The sequence below is a fragment of the Halichoerus grypus genome, chromosome 2 (genome assembly GCF_964656455.1).
Source record: "Halichoerus grypus chromosome 2, mHalGry1.hap1.1, whole genome shotgun sequence".
Taxonomy (NCBI): Eukaryota; Metazoa; Chordata; class Mammalia; order Carnivora; family Phocidae; genus Halichoerus; species Halichoerus grypus.
In genome coordinates, this window is record NC_135713.1 from 160,612,103 (window position 1) to 160,629,114 (window position 17,012).

Here is a 17,012-nt window from a genome sequence, read left to right on the forward strand (position 1 = left end):
ATGAAAAAGTGTTCAACCATGAGAGACGATGGACTCTGAAAAACAAACTGAGGGTTCTAGAGGGGATGGGGGTGGGAGGATGGGTTAGCCTGGTGATGGGTATCAAAGAGGGCACATTCTGCATGGAGCACTGGGTGTTATGCACAAACAATGAATCATGGAACACTACATCTAAAACTAATGGTGTAATGTATGGTGATTAACATAACAATAAAAAATTTTTTAAAAAAAGAAAGAAAAAGTGTTCAACATCACTTGGCATCAGGGAAATCCAAATCAAAACCTCAATGAGATACCACCCCACACCAATCAGAATGGCTAAAATTAACAAGTCAGGAAACGACAGATGTTGGCGAGGATGCTGAGAAAGGGAAACCCTCCTACACTGTTGATGGGAATGCAAGCTGGTGCAGCCACTCTGGAAAACAGTATGGAGGTTCCTCAAAAAGTTGAAAGTAGAGCTACCCTGCGACCCAGCAATTGCACTACTGGGTATTTACCCCAAAGATAAAAATGTAGTGACCCGAAGGGGTATGTGCACCCCAATGTTTATAGCAGCAATGTCCACAATAGCCAAACTGTGGAAAGAGCCAAGATGTCCATCAAGAGATGAATGGATAAAGAAGATGTGATACACAGACACATACACAATGGAATATTATGCAGCCATCAAAAACCCCGAAATCTTGCCATTTGCAATGACGTGGATGGAACTAGAGGGTATTATGCTAAGCGAAATAGGTCAATCAGAGAAAGACAAGTATCATATGATCTCACTGATATGAGGAATTCTTAATTTCAGGAAACAAACTGAGGGTTGCTGGGGTGGAGGGAGGTGGGAGGGATGGGGTGGCTGGGTGATGGGCACTGGGGAGGGTATGTGCTGTGGTGAGCGTTGTGAATTGTGTAAGACTGTTGAATCACAGACCTGTACCTCTGAAACAAATAATACATTATATGTTAAAAAAAAGAAGAAGATAGTAGGAAGGGAAAAACGAAGGGAGGGAAATCGGAGGGGAGATGAACCATTAGAGACTATGGACTCTGAGAAACAAACTGAGGGTTTTAGAGGGGAGGGGAGTGGGGGGATGGGTTAGTCCGGTGATGGGTATTAAAGAGGGCACGTCCTGCATGGAGCACTGGGTGTTATAGGCAAACAATGAATCATGGAACACTACATCAAAAACTAATGATGTGGGCGCCTGGGTGGCTCAGTTGGTTGAGCGACTGCCTTCGGCTCAGGTCATGATCCTGGAGTCCCGGGATCGAGTCCCGCATCGGGCTCCCTGCTCGGCGGGGAGTCTGCTTCTCCCTCTCCCACTCCCCCCTCTTGTGCTCTCTCTCTCTCACTCTCTCTCTCAAATAAAAAAAAAAAAAAAAAGGGCGCCTGGGTGGCTCAGTTGGTTAAGCGACTGCCTTCGGCTCAGGTCATGATCCTGGAGTCCCTGGATCGAGTCCCGCATCGGGCTCCCTGCTCGGCAGGGAGCCTGCTTCTCCCTCTGACCCTCCCCCCTCTCATGTGCTCTCTCTATCTCATTCTCTCTGTCTCAAATAAATAAATAAAATCTTTAAAAAAAAAAAAAAAACAAAAAAAAAAAACTAATGATGTAATGTATGGTGACTAACATAACATAATAAAATAAAATTAAAAAAAAGAAAATAACTAAAATATCAGTCTACTTTGGAGTCTTTTACTATTGAACATTTGATTTGTGCTAGTGATGATCGTAACTGAAGATACCCATTAGCAACTTCTAAGAGTTTAGAAGACGGAACTCTTTTTAAGCTGTGCAGTGGACTATTTCTGACTTCATCCCGGCCATATTTCCAGATTATGTTCTTGACAATTAAACACTTCACTAAATTATATGATATATCCTTCAATATATCCTAATTGCTTTTTATCTCACAATTATGCTAGATAATGATTTTCCATATAAGCATTAATAATCTTCAGCACCTCGTACAATGCCTAGTATGTGGGAAGCACTAAATAATATTCAGTGAATGAACAAAAAACTGATTAATTTGAAGACAGCTCTAACGCAGATGTATCCAGCCTAACTACATGGACTGGATGTCTTTACAGGACAGTCTAACTCATCCAATGCTAGGGAGTAAAGCAGCAAAAAATATTCTCATTTAGGCGCTTTTCTTATTTTTGCCGGAAGTCTTTCTAAACTGTTTTTATGTACTTGTCTCACCAAATATCATCAAACAGCACCAAACCAAGCCAAGAGAAGTAACAACGAAGGAAACAGTTACTAAAGCAAATAAAAGAGGAGGCTTTAGAAGAAAGGACTCTTTGGGGCGCCTGGGTGGTGCAGTCAGCTGAGTGTCCAGCTCCTGGTTTCAGGTCAGGTTGTGATCTCAGGGCCGTGAGATCGAGCCCCACATCGGCTCTGCACTGAGTACGGAGTCTGCTTGAGTTTCCCTCTCTCTTTGCCTCTCCCCGCCATGCTCTCTCTAAAATAAATAAATAAATCTTAAAATAAAAGAAAGAAAAGACTCTAATAAAAACAGGTCCATTTTGGGGGAACCTGGCTGGCTCAGTCGGTAGAGTATACGACTCTTGATCTCAGGGTCGTGAGTTTGAGCCCCATGTTGGGCGTAAAGTTTACAAGAAAAGAAAAGGTAAGAAAAGAAAAGAAAAGGAAAAAAAGAAAAGAAAGAAAGAAAGACAACAGGTCTATTTTCTCCTCAGGAGCTAAAACAGGAAATTGTACACCTGAACAACAACTTGTTAAGAAAAAGAACCAGAAAGGGCGCCTGGGTGGCTCAGTTGGTTAAGCGACTGCCTTCGGCTCAGGTCATGATCCTGGAGTCCCTGGATCGAGTCCCGCATCGGGCTCCCTGCTCGGCAGGGAGTCTGCTTCTCCCTCTGACCCTCCCCCCCTCTCATGTGCTCTCTCTCATTCTCTCTCTCTCAAATAAATAAATAAAATCTTTAAAAAAAAAAAAAAAAAAGAAAAAGAACCAGAAAGAAATCGAGAAGGTGAGAATCATTACAGTCCCATTAAGAAACTCAGCAGCTGGCTGATGGAGCGGCAGAATAGACACAGATGAAGAACAAGCCTGGGAAATGAAGCCGAGGGATTTTCCCACAATGCTGTATATAAGGATGCAAAACTTGGGGGAAAAAAGTTAAACAACAGAGACTAGATCCAAAATTTTCAACATCTAACAGGAAAGGATGAGAAAACAGAAGGGATGAGACACTCAAATTATAGGGGGAAAAAATGTCCAGAGAACGAAAGGGAGTATCTACAAAGATGAATGGAAACAAGATCTACCCCAGACACATCATGCTGAAATTTCAGAACCATGGCAGAAAAATGAAACACCACTTTAGATGGGGGAAATTCCTGCCCACCCCCAAAAAACACACACTAGATGCTCAATCACACTAGAAATCGAGAAAGGAAAGAATTCAAATAACACAGTATTGTTTTGCTCATTCAATTTGCAAAATGAAGAGCAAAGGGAAACAGATACTATCCCATGTACTGTGAGTGGGAGTATACACTGATACAGCCCTTTCAGAGAACTGCAATTTTCATATCTATTAAAATATTAGATTTTCAGAAAATTGCAATTTTTGCAGTATCTATTAAAGTACTAAAAACAGATACTTTTCAATCAAGCAATTCATTGCACCTCCTAATATTTTTTCAGAAAAACACATAAGTAATCAGAAAGGTAAGTACAAGAATTTTCAATGCAGTTTCACTTACAATAATTTTTTTTTAAAGTGATCTCCACACCCAATATGGGGCTCAAACTCACAACCCGAGATCAAGACTTGCATGCTCTACCCATTGAGCCAGCCAGGTGCTCCTTATGATAAATTTTTAAAATAAAGTATTTCACTTAAAAGAGTGAAAAATTATGGGGCGCCTGGGTGGCTCAGTTGGTTAAGTGTCTGCCTTCGGCTCAGGTCATGATCCTGAGGTCCTGGGATTGAGCCCCAGGTGGGAGCCTGCTTCTCCCTCTCGTTCTGCCCCCGCTGCCCCCCACTTGCGTGTTCTCTCTCTCAAATAAATAAAATCTTAAAAAAAAAAAAAGAATGAAAAATTAAAACAACCTAATTTCTAATCAAGAAGAAAATGGTTGGAAAAAACAGTGGCTCATTTAAACCTGTGCTTTAAACATTTAAACATGCAGCTATTTCAACTTAAATTGGGGTGCCTGGGTGGCTCAGTCGTTAACCGTCTGCCTTCGGCTCAGGTCATGATCCCAGGGTCCTGGGATCGAGCCCCGCATCGGGCTCCCTGCTCCACGGGAAGCCTGCTTCTCCCTCTCTCGCTCCCTCTGCTTGTGTTCCCTCTCTCGCTGTGTCCCTCTCTGTCAAATAAATAAAATCTTTAAAATAAATAAATAAAAATAAATAAACTTAAATTAATTAAACTTAAAGAAGATGATTCGGCTTTCCAGTCACACTAGCCACATGCAACAAGCAGCTACCATAGTGGACAGCCGCTAGAACATTTTCATGATCACAGGAAGTTCTACTGGACATCACTGATCTAAACTGAAGACGATTACGTAGCAATTATAACCAAAGCAATAAACCTACATATCTTAGCATGGAAAGACCTCCACATACCAGCACAGCAAAGAAAAGAAGTTGCAGAACAAGGCAAACAATATGGCAACTGTTTTTTCAAAAAAGCAACCACAAATCAGGGGCGCCTGGCTGGCTCAGTGGGTAGAGCATGTGACTCTTGATCTCAGGGTCATAACTTCGAGCCCGACATTGGGGATAGAGCTTACTTAAAAACAAAAGCACCCACAAATCAACATCTATAACTAGGTAGACAAGGAGGCAAAAACAGAAAGGTCTGAGAGGACACAGGACACAAAGCAAGCTGGTAATAAGGGTTACCCCTGCAGAAGGGCCCAGGACCAGGCTGGGGCCCAGGGAAGCCAGGGCTTTACCACTATTGTCAGAATTACGATAGACACACATGCACGTGTCCCTACACTTCCACAGTCAACGTGAAGTTTCATTTTTCACTTGTTAGAAGATTACTCTTACTATCGAGTGGAGGGGAAAACACACCACATGTCATGTAAGTCCAGCTTCAAACTCTAGTAATTGTCCCCCAAACCATTAAGGGAAAACATCATCAGGGCTACCGTGGAACCACAGAGAATCAAACTGCCCTACACCCCACGCTCCCTTGTTATACACGCCCACCCTTGTCCCTAGTTTCTCAGTCCCCGCCATATCTCATTTCTGTGATGACAGGGGCTCGATACAAAGACACTAAGAAGAACAGAGGAAAAAAAAAACAAAAGCAACTCAAGAATAAGAAACAAGATAACACTAGAAGCTCCTATTTAAAAAATTAATGGGATAGGATCTCTACATACACCATAGAAATATACTTGTAGTCCCCTCTTCATCATTTCCTTAAAAAATCCTGGTGCAGATAGGGGCGCCTGGGTGGCTCTGTTGGTTGAGCGTTCGACTCTTGGTTTTGGGGGTCATGATCTCATGGGTCATGGGATCGAGCCCCGAGGCAGGCTCCCTGCTCAGCAGGGAGTCAGCTTCTCCCTCTCCCTCTTCCCACCCACCCACCCGCCGCTCCCCGGCTCATGTGCTCTCTCTCTCTCAAATAAATAAATAAAAGTTTAAAAAAAAAAATCCTGGTGCAGACCAATGATTTCTAGGATTGTCACTGTAATATTTAGTCATTTTTTAAAAACATGCACTGTATTTAATCAATACCCAGACACACGCACCACAGTGCAACTGTGGGCAGGAGAAACTGCCAAACTCCCAGGAGAGAGCACCAAAGCTGCAAGGCAGTGAGCATCCAATTATCTGGACATTCCTTCCAACTCTGGCAGAAAGCACGTAAATTCCAGGGACGACTCAAGAGAAACAGAGTGTAAGCTGTCAAATCGGAAGATGTCAGCATCAGTCTTGCAGAACAGAATCACTAAGTGACACGAAGGCACTGTGTCATACTATAATCCACAGTGTTTTCTTCTTTCCTGACGATCTAAATAACATAAACCTTAACTGATGGCATCTTCGATTCAGGACGATACGGTCTACTAAAACAAGTACGCTATAAAAGGCAAGGTGAACAAAAGTCCTTTCAAACAGTGAGCTCCCGTATAATATTTCAGTTTTGATAACCTGTCTTAATTTATGTTTGTGAATGAAGGACAGAATCTTAAAACTACAACGTTTGGCATTATCCCTATTAGCTTGCCATCAAAAACAAAGAACCATTTTCCTTGTTTGCTGAACCGCGAATGGTGTAAGAGAGAGTTCAACCCTGAGAGTTCAATCCTTTCCAACAATGAAGCCTAAAATGGGATCTTTCAAGTGGAAGGCAGCCTTGTACCGAGGCAGAAGCCCACACCAAGGGGCCATGGCTAGGGCAGCTCAAGGAGCCCGGAGCCTGGCCTCTGGACCAGCACCAGGGGGCCACAGCCCGGACTCAGCAGGCCAATGGGTGCGTCCCACACGTCAACACACAACATGCCTGGTACCTTGAGTGGATACGTCCTAAAAACTCATAAGACGTAAACATCAGTCTATAAAAGTCTACGCTGACTCCTCCATTTCTTCCAAAACTATAGGTTCCTTCACGTGACTAGTTCTTATCTGGACCATGCTCCCCCACATACCCAAGTCTCATCCTCTTGTGCTTCTCTCTGGCTGGACCCCATTTTCCTGCCCCATCAACACACCTGTTGTTGCTCTCCCATCCTTTCTCTCTCTCTGAGAGAGAGAAATCATGCTCAGGTAAATTCTACTCTATATTGTTTCCTGAACTTTTTAGAGTTTGTACATTTCTTGTGTGTAACTTTAAAGAAAACAGACCATAGTTTTGTCTTTCAAAAATACTTAAATTCATTTTCACTACTGAGGGCCATGGTTAAACTGTTGGAGAATAGACACGTAGGCCAATGGAATGGAACTGAGGGACCGGAAATAAACACAAATGTCTATGGCCAATTTTTTTTTTTTTTGACAAGGCCATTCAATGGGGAAATAGTCTTTTCAACAAATGGTGCCGGAACCACTAGATATTACATGCTAAAGAACAAAGTTAGACCCCTATCTCACACCATATACAAAAATTAATTCCAAATGGGTCAACCTAAATATAAGAGCTAAAACTGTAAGACTCTCAGAAGAAAACACAGAGGTAAATCTTAATGACTCTGGATTTGATGATGTTTTCTTAGAGCAAAAGCATGAGTAACAAAAGAAAAAAAAAACATAAACTGGACTTCTTCAAAGTTAAAACCTTTTGTGCATCAAAGGACAATATCAAGAAAGTGAAAAGACAAACTACAGAATGGTGGGAAATATTTGCAAGTCATATATCTGGTAAGACTAGTATCCAGTATACATATAAAGAACTCCTACAACTCAATAAAAAGATAAACAGCCCAATTAAAAAATGGGCAAAGGATCTGAACAGACATTTATCCATAGAAGATATACAAGAGCACCTGGCTGCCTCTGTTCATAGAGCGTGTGGCTCTTGATCTCGGAGTCGTGAGTTTGAGCCCCACAATGGATGCAGAGATTACTTAAATAAAAACTTTTAAAAAACCACAAAGAAGACATACAAATGGCCAATAAACATATGAAAAGATGCTCAACATCATTAGTCATTAGGGGAATACAAATCAAAACCACAATGGGGTACCACTTTATAACCACTAGAATGGCTATAATCAAAAAAATAAATGTCAGTAAGGATGTGATTGTGAAGAAACTGAAAATCTTATACACTCCTAGTTACAATGTAAGTGCTGTAGCCACCCTGGAAAACTGTTTGGCAGTTCCTCAAAATGTTAAATGCAGAATTACCATATAATCAAGTAATTCCAATCCTAAGTATGTATCTAAGAAATGAAAGATATGTCCACAATAAGAGCCTATGTCCACTTAGAAACTTGTACACAAATGTGCATAGCGCAGTATTCACAACAGTCAGAAGATGGAAATGCCCCAAAGGTTCATCAACACAGGAATGGATAAATAGTGGTATATACGTATAATGGAATAATATTCGGCCATCAAAAGGAATGAGGTCCTGGTACATGCTACCACGTTGATGAACCGCAAAAGCATTACACTAAGTGAACGAAGCCAAACACAAAAGGCTGCGTATCATATGGATCCCCTGTATTATGAACTGTCCAGCACAGGCAAATCCAGAGTCAGAAAGCACATGAGTGGCTGCCAGGGAATTGAGGGAGGCAGGAATGGGGAATGATTACTTAACGAGTACAGGATGTTCTTCTGGAGTGACGACAAAGCTCTGGACAGAGGTGACAGTTGTACAACACTGCATGACTACATGCCACCAAACTGTTTGTCTTAAACTGGTTAATTTTTATGATACGTGGATTTCACCTCAATGAAAAAAAAAACAAAACTGAATATGCCTGCTTATCTAGTCTCCCTAAGGAAAGCTACAGGTTACAAAAGGAGAGATCTATATGAAACCAATACTAACAAATGGCCAGAATCCAGGATAAAAACCAGAATGCCTGTAGCTCAGAAAGAAGCACACACAAAATCAGTGAAGAACAAACAAAAGTGCATTAAGGGCCTTTTCACAGAACAGGAAATATATGGAGAGATGCTCAACTCCTTATGTCATCAGAGATCTATCCATTGAAGTGACACCAAGACACCACACCATAGCCATTCAACTGGCAAAAATCGTAAATTCTGGTAATGTAAGTATTGAAACAAGATGGATCCACAGACTACCCTGTTGCCCTGATGCTGGGAATGTAAGTTGGCATAACTGCTTTGGGAAAAATTAAACACACACGCCATGCCACCTAGCAACGCTCCACTAGGTATATGGCGGCAATACACGTCTGCTGCCGCACCACGGGACACACAGACAAGAGCGCTCACAGGAGCTCTACCACGACAGCAAAAACCTTACGGATAAACTGTGATAGAGCTGCACGGTACCTCTCGGTAGTCAAATGGATGCACTGTGACACACGACATAGAGGAAGCTTACTAATGTCACATCAAGCGAAAAATTCCCCCCAAAATAACACGATTTGATTCATTTTTTATGAAGTTAAAAAAATACGTATTTTGTGTTTTTGTCTTTGAATAGTATCTCTATGTGGATGTACGTATGAGATAAGACCATATACAAAGGAAATTAAGAGAAGGACAAAACGAGGTTCAGGACAGCGGCTCCCTCAGGTGGGAGGAAGCAGGGGGGGATGTGACGGAAAAGGACCAGTGAGTGGATGTCAGTTATGATGCATCCAGTTTTCTTGCTGGGTGGTGGGATCACGGATGCTGACCACTACAGATGGATGGTCACAGAGAGAGGAAGAGCAATGGATACGCAAACGAGGGCCAGGTCCACGCACGGACCAAGGGTGAGAGTTATGTGTCATGATCACCACTAGTCCAATTCTACGTACCTAAGGCCCCAAAGAAAACACAGAAATTTTAAGAGCTTAGCAAAAGAAATAAATTACAGATTAAGAATTTTAAAATACACTGAATTACATTTATTAAAGTAAATAGTATTTTATTATTTTTTTAAGATTTTATTTATTTGAAAGAGAGAGAACAGAGGGAGAGCGAGAAGGAGAAGCAGACTCCCCGCTGAGCAGGAAGCCCGACAGGGGACTCGATCCCAGGACCCTGAGATCATGACCTGAGCCGAAGGCAGACACTTAACTGACTGAGCCACCCAGGCACCCCTACTTTATTATTTTATTATTTTTTTTTAAGTCGGTTCCATGCGAGGCTCCGTGGAGCCCAACACAGGGCTGGAACTCATGATCCTGAGATGAAGAGTCAGATGTTTCACCAATGACCCACCCAGGCACCCCAGGAAATAGTACTTTAAGCAGAATACACCAAGTTTTAATCCTTTACAGACGGCCCAAGGAAATGGAAATGTATCTTTTCAACCTTAAACAGAATGTTAAAATGCTGAAGTTTGAGCTAGCTTACCTCTTCTTGAATATACTGCAGTAAGAAGGGAGAAGCTCTTAAATTATCAACAGGAATATTGAAGAAGCCCTGAATTTCCTTCTGGTGTAAATCCATAGTAATGAGATGAGTCAGACCTTTGGAAACAAAGCAGACACCAACACATGAATAGTTAAATAACCAGTCACAGGGTATGAACTAAGCATATATAAAATATGATACAATATGTAATAGCTATTAAAAAATTGCTCTCTCATCAAAAAGACTCAGTATCTTTATTTCTCAGATTTTTTAGTTCAATGAGACTGTGAGAGAACAGAAAATACATATAGTGGTCTCTGCCCCCTGGTTCCTGACACAGGGCTCCTAGAACCCTTGTGAATTCCTAAGTGATAAGAGCGCTAAGAGCACCTTTTATTCTGATGAGCTGAGATGGGCTGGAAATGGACTTAATATTGATTGAGGAAGCAGAGGCTTCGGGGAGCTGCGAGGTGGGAGGTGAACAGGTGGAGATGCTGGGAGACTGGTGCATGTCGAGCGGTCACAGGCTCCGCAGCCCTCCCCACATCCTGTACCCCTTATCTCTTCCATCTGGATGTTTGCTTGTATTCTTTACCGTATGCTTTTACGATAAAGTGGCAACCAGTAAGTGAACAGTTACTCCTGAGTTCTGTGAGCTGCTCTGGCAAATTAATCGAATCCGAGGAGTGGGTCCTGGGAACCTCTGATTTACAGCAGATTGGTAGACACACAGGTGCCAACTTGGTCTTGCAGCTGGCATGGGGGAGGGGCTGTCTCGTGGGATGGAGCCCTTAACCTGTGGGATCTGACACTATCTCCAGAATTTAGCTAAACTACAGGATACCTAGCTGGTATTCTCATGGAAAATTGCTACGTGTAGGGAAAACCCCCTACACACTTAGAAGTGTCAGAAGTGACATCTGTGTGTGAGTAGAAGAGACACTTGGGAGGTGAATGGGCTTTTCCCTACTCAAAAGGGGAAGACTGAGTGATTTTCTTACACCAAGATACATGATTTTCACATCAATTTATAGTCTTAAAATAGCAAAGATAATAGTAATGAAGAAATGTCTCTTGTAACTGGAAAAGTTTTAAAAAAGCAAAACCTGCCCAAAAGAGCAGGAAAGTCAAGCTGGTGGCCCAGCCAGGATGAAGGCCAGGAGAGAAGAAGAGCAGAATCTTTCTGGAAGGTTCGGTGAGCTAGCCTGCTCCCTTCAGCCAGCTTTTAAAACTCTGAAGACTTTTCAACAGGTTATATACTGTTGAGGTTGCTGGGGTTCGGGTTCCATCAAATTTGGGTGTGTGGGTTTTCTTTCTTTCTTTTTTTTTTTTTGCCTGCTTTGGAACGCTACAGTAGAAACTTTATTCCACAGTAAGTGTGTGTTCAAATGCAGGGATATGGGGGCTGTCTTGTCCTTTCCTCTCTGTGCCAGTGCTCTGGGATACGTGGACTCTAGAGTCCCATACACACACACACACACACACAGTAACGCTTCTGAAGGTTATAGAAACAAGGGGGAGACACTTAGGATGTGACCTGAAAATACACAACACAAAATAACACATATGGTTTGCAAAATATGCCAATCCATCCTGGACGAGACTAAAAGTTGTTGCCGTGTTAGATTGCTTGGTTCCAAAAATACCTTTTTCCCCTTCAAAAACGACTTCAATGCAATTTTAACTTGTCATTTCAATGTAATTTTTTAAACAAAGACCTTAGGGAAAAATAAGTTGTTCTCCTTAACTTTGTGTTTTAGGGAGTTGGGAACAGGAGAGAATTCTCTGCACTGCTTTCTCATTATAAATTAGCTGTCTTTAAAAATGGTCTTTTTTCGGGGCGCCTGGGCGGCTCAGTCGTTAAGCGTCTGTCTTCGGCTCAGGTCATGATCCCAGGGTCCTGGGATCGAGCCCCACATCGGGCTCCCTGCTCAGCCAGGAGCCTGATTCTCCCTCTCCCGCCCCCCCTGCTTGTGCTCCCTCTCTAGTTGTCTCTCTCTCTCTGTAAAATAAATAAATAAAATCTTAAAAAAAAAAAAAAAAGGTCTTTTTTCTGCTTAGCGTTCTAATTTAGTTAAGACAAGGGGTTACAATGTCTAAGGTAAAAATCAAATGCCCAGGCCCAGTAAATGTCAAGTATCTGCTGTTCTCACCAGCTTTGCACATCATCGAAGCCAGCAATTTAGAAACAATGGAGCCTCTTTTTCTCATCTTGCACTGTTTGCTGTAAGGAAAGTAGGGTATCACGCCGATAATGCTTTTGGCACAAGAGGTCTTACATGCGTACACCATGATCAGGAGCTCCATGATGGTGGTGTTCACGTCCCTGCATCCCAAGAACATAAGACACGTGATTAATATCTCCCTGTCCCCACAAAGTGGCAGCAGTGTGCTCCTCGCGCCCCTACCAGGACCTAAGGCTCGAGACACAGACAAGGCATGAACATTCCCTCACGCCGATGACCCTAGTTCCTTTTTCCCTGAAAGAAGAACCCAGTCAGAAGGGAGAGGTTCTACGGGCTCCCACCGCCATGTGCAGCCGCACCCCACAAGTCGGCCTGTCCTCCGCCATCAGAGACAGACTTTCCACACCAAAGTTACTCTGCAATTAGCCCTCCCGATGACGCCCTAACCAGCGCCCGCGCCCCCACTCCCCCCGCCAGGCTACTGGAAGATAGGGCTCCAGCCATTCTCCCTCTCTTGTGTCCGCCATCAGCTTGGTACCCTCCCCTGGCTTGTACCCAACGGCTTAGAAACATTGTTCTTCCATTAGAAACGACTGGTGGCCACTCTTCCCACTGCCCTATTTCTTTGCTCCCCTGTGTGTACATCTCAAGAGAGCTGTCTACGCTCACCATCTCGCTCTCTCCCAAACACGTGGCAATCCAGGTCATCCATGACCTCCATGCGCCTAGATCCAAGGACAATTCTCCTGCTCCTCTCACCTGAGCTGCGGGCAGCAGCTCCCACAGCTGCGCACCCTGCTTGACCCACCTGGCTCCTAGAACTTCCTCGCTGTTCTCCTGTTCTGCCCTACTTGGCTTCTTTGGCTGGTTCCCCTCCTCCCCACCTTCCTGCCCAACACTCATTCATGTGCGCCCCCTTTGGCCTCCCCTTAGCCCTTGGGCTTCTCATCTAGTTTCACAGCTTTCTAGAAGCTGGAGGAGACTCCAGGTCACAGTCCCAGGCCAAGGTTCTCTTCTCAACTCCTGTCCAGCAACACTTTTAGTGTCCTAAAATGAAAGATAAGATGTATCTGACAACATCAAATCTCAACGTTAACTATTTCATAAAGACCCCGATGGCCAGGCTCTCCGGCAACCTGGCAAGACTAAGAATCCCTGAGTTCACACAAGGTCACGGTTCAGGACAATGCAAAATGAGACATGCAGACAGTTTTAGCTATGGGAATAAGAAACCAACAAGAGGCGGGGCAGAATGATAAGTGTTGAAATAAACCAAAAAGAAAGAAAAGGGACAGGGGCGCCTGGGTGGCTCAGTCGGTTAAGCGTCTGCCTTCGGCTCAGGTCATGATCCCAGGGTCCTGGGATCAAGCCCCACACCGGGCTCCTGGCTCAGCGAGGAGCCTGCTTCTCCCTCTGCCTCTGCCTCTCTCCCTGCTCATGCTTTCTCTCTCTCTCTCTCTCTGTGTCTCAAATGAATAAATAAAAAAATCTTTAAAAAAACAAAAAACAGGGCGCCTGGGTGGCTCAGTTGGTTAAGCAACTGCTTTTGGCTCAGGTCATGATCCTGGAGTCCTTGGATTGAGTCCCGCATCGGGCTCCCTGCTCGGCAGGGAGTCTGCTTCTCCCTCTTACCCTCCCCCCTCTCATGTGCTCTCTCCCTCATTCTCTCTCTCTCAAATAAATAAATAAAAATCTTAAAAAAAATAAATAAATAAAATAAAATAAAAAAACAAAAAACAAAAAGAAAGAAAAGGGATGGAAGGACCTGGAAACAGGCAGGATGACATGAGCCACGCTGTTGAAGCCCTGAATCCTAAGTCCAATTTGGCCTTCAAGGCCCACTTATCCCCTTGTGTAAGGCAAGCGACTTCTGTGCATTTATCCAAATGGATTCACATGCGTCTGTAAGGAGATAAAAGTACCGCAGACACTCAGGAGCCAGAAGCAACATAAATTGTAAGTCGTTCTGTGCTCTGCGCTTTCCCCACCCCAGTGCCGGAAGGTAAAGGGCAGGTGTGGGCACAGGGGAGCTCCCCACTAGCACCCCGGCCCTTCGGCTGGCGGGGGAAAGAGGACAGCGGTGGCAGGGGCCGCAAGAACTTGGTGCCTCCTAGCCCAGGAGCATCCTCTGCCGAGGATGCTAAGTGGCACAGAGGAAATGAAACAAGGGAACCTCAGCAGAGGCCAGCCACCCCCTCCCTCTGTCAGGTCACACACGCTCCTGGGAAGGCTTGGGATGCAACGACAGGTCCCCTTCAACTTGTCTTTCCTGAAGAGCCAGGTGGCTACGAGATTTCATCTCCATGAACCAAAGACCAGGACAGATGTTCAAAATGTAAGTGAAAGTATCTGTGTTCCATGTCTAAATTCTCCTGAAACGTGGCTCTTCTTCCCCCTCCTTGGTATTTGTTATACGTATAAACACAGATCTGACATGCAGCAAAATTTAGAATCTCTAAGCCAAAAAATGATGCCCTGTACAAACTGACTTCCAGACATTATTAAAAACCGAGTGAAGCACTTTCATATACAGAGGCATGTGGGGACGTCTGTGGACAGCGTGGTCCTTGATCGAACATGACACCTCACTGCACTGACTCCTCACCAAGCTCACACGGCTGCAGCCTTGACAATTTCCAGAACACACGTTTGTCAAACGTCACACCACACAGGAATACATATTCCTTCAATACATTATTCTTTTATCTTCTCTGCTCATTTAATCTACACAACAAAATAAGAACTGGTGATCATTTTTTAAATTGCCTGCAGTCAAAGCTTTAAGAACCCCAAGTAAGTAAACACCTCTCCTCCCGCCTTTTTTGGGGAACTAGCAGAGCTTCCCTCTGAGTTTTATCAAATTCTGGCTGTTGAGAGGCAATGTAATGGGTTCTATTCTCATTAAGAACCTCTACTCCAAGACTTGGTTACTTCCACCCTTCAAGAACACGAAAGAACACGTAAAAGTCCACAGTTATGTCAGAAAAATTAGTAGAATAAGACATACCAATTTTCAAATGCTCATAACTCTTCCTGTCCAGTCAGCTCTTATTACTCTAAACACTCGTGCCCAGAAAGAAAAACCCAGAGAGCGACACTGCGTCTGTTGGATAAGGACTCACTTTGAGACAGTTTGGATGATGAAAACATCCTTTCCCCTCACGGATTCTTGAATCTGTACTCTTGTTTCTGGCAGGAAAAGGAAAAAAAAGGCGGGGGAGGGATGAAAAAGACATATAAATTTATGTTTTTTAAAATACACAAAAAATCTGTTTCATCCCCAATGTTATAAAATATGGAAACTGGAACTGTTAAAGAAACTCATGAGGTTTTAGGTGCTGTAAAGGATAATGAACACACTGGCATTAATCACACTTTTTATTTTTTTTAGAGAGGGGGAGAGAGGGAGGGTAGGGACAGAGGGACAGGGAAAGAGAGGATCTCAAGCAGGCTCCGCGTCCAGCACAGAGCCTGACATAGGGCTCGATCTCATGACCCTGACATCATGACCTGAGCCAAAATCAAGAGTCAGACACTCAACCGAACGAACCATCCAGGTGCCCCTATCCACACTTTTTAACATGTCAGGTTACGTTACGTGCTTCAAAAAGAATTCCGTTTCTGACCTGGAACAAGTAAATCTACCCTTACTTCTCTCACATAGGGAGTGAGTGCTGTACCACGCTGAGCACATACTCATTCATAAAACCAGCACAATTAAGAACTTATTAGGCAGGACGCCTGGGTGGCTCAGTCGGTTAAGTGTCTGCCTTTGGCTCAGGTCAGGATCCCAGGGAGCCTGCTTCTCCCTCTGCCTGCCACGCCCCCTGCTTGTGCTCTCATGTGCGCTCTCTCTCTCTCTCTCTGACAAATAAAAAAATAAAATCTTTTTTTAAAAAAAGAACTTATTAGGCAATGTTATAATAATGCTGTGAGAGTAAACATAAATAAGGTCCAACATCCCTACTCTCCAAAAATGTGCGATCAGCCACAATTAGACAAATGCAGAATGGGACATTTTTCAAAGTCAATGTCATGCGAAGAAAGAACTGTTCTAGATTAGGAGAAACTAAAGAGATAAAAAAAACATATTGCTTGAGCCAAGAATCCTGGTTTGAAAAAACAAAAAACAAAAACCCAGCTATAAAAGGCTCTCCAGGACAACTAGGGAAATTTGAATACAGACTAGATATTAGATAATTAGAAAACAGTCGTTAATTTCTGTAAGTGTGACAACAAGAGTGTACTCGTGCAGGAGAACGTGGTTATTCTTGAGAAGCATGGTCAAGCATTCAGGGCTTGATGCCTGCTACTTACTTTCCAAAGGTTCCACACACACATATCTATATTGCAAAATCACACCTGCTGAATCCAAGTAGCAGACATACATATGGATATTCACTGCACTATTCTCTCAACTTTTTTACAGGTCTGAACATTTTCATTCAAATGTTGGAAAAAACAGAATACGTGTTTACAAAGGAATGTGGTACCAAGGAAAGAAAATGAGCTTTAGAGTCGGGGAGATCTGGGTTTGAATCCTGGCTCTGCTACTTTGGGGACTTCGTACCTATTATCACCCCTGAGCGCAGTTCTTCAGTATCTGCTAACAGCGAGAAATCCACAAATGTCAGTTCCTGCCTTCCTTCCCAATAGACACCAAGTATTTTCTCTGCCTTCATTCATGAACGCGAAGGATGGACCAACCTCCTCGTGGGCCTTCTGCTACCGGTTCTCCCTTACCCTCTCTTCCAGACTACACAAAGGATATCATGCAATCCCCTTTAGTGGCAGATTAAATCATCTGCAGTTTAGAAAGGTCCGAGCTCAGCACGGGGTCT

At 43.5% G+C, this 17,012-nt stretch overlaps 1 protein-coding gene across 5 annotated transcripts in view; it reads right to left on the bottom strand.

Moving 5' to 3' along the window:
- Positions 1 to 17,012, bottom strand: part of PRPSAP2 (phosphoribosyl pyrophosphate synthetase associated protein 2) — a 51,250-nt gene that overhangs the window by 27,071 nt on the left and 7,167 nt on the right. For all 5 annotated transcript variants that reach the window (XR_013446043.1, XM_078067999.1, XM_036073507.2 and 2 more), the window contains 3 exons: positions 15,294 to 15,360; positions 12,139 to 12,311; positions 9,986 to 10,101 (listed from right to left, as the gene is read on the bottom strand). Coding sequence is in view for 4 of the 5 variants with exons in the window: in XM_078067999.1 (XP_077924125.1) it covers positions 9,986 to 10,101; positions 12,139 to 12,311; positions 15,294 to 15,360 (356 nt within the window). In the remaining variant the exon portion in view is untranslated. The remainder of the gene's footprint in view (positions 1 to 9,985; positions 10,102 to 12,138; positions 12,312 to 15,293; positions 15,361 to 17,012) is intronic.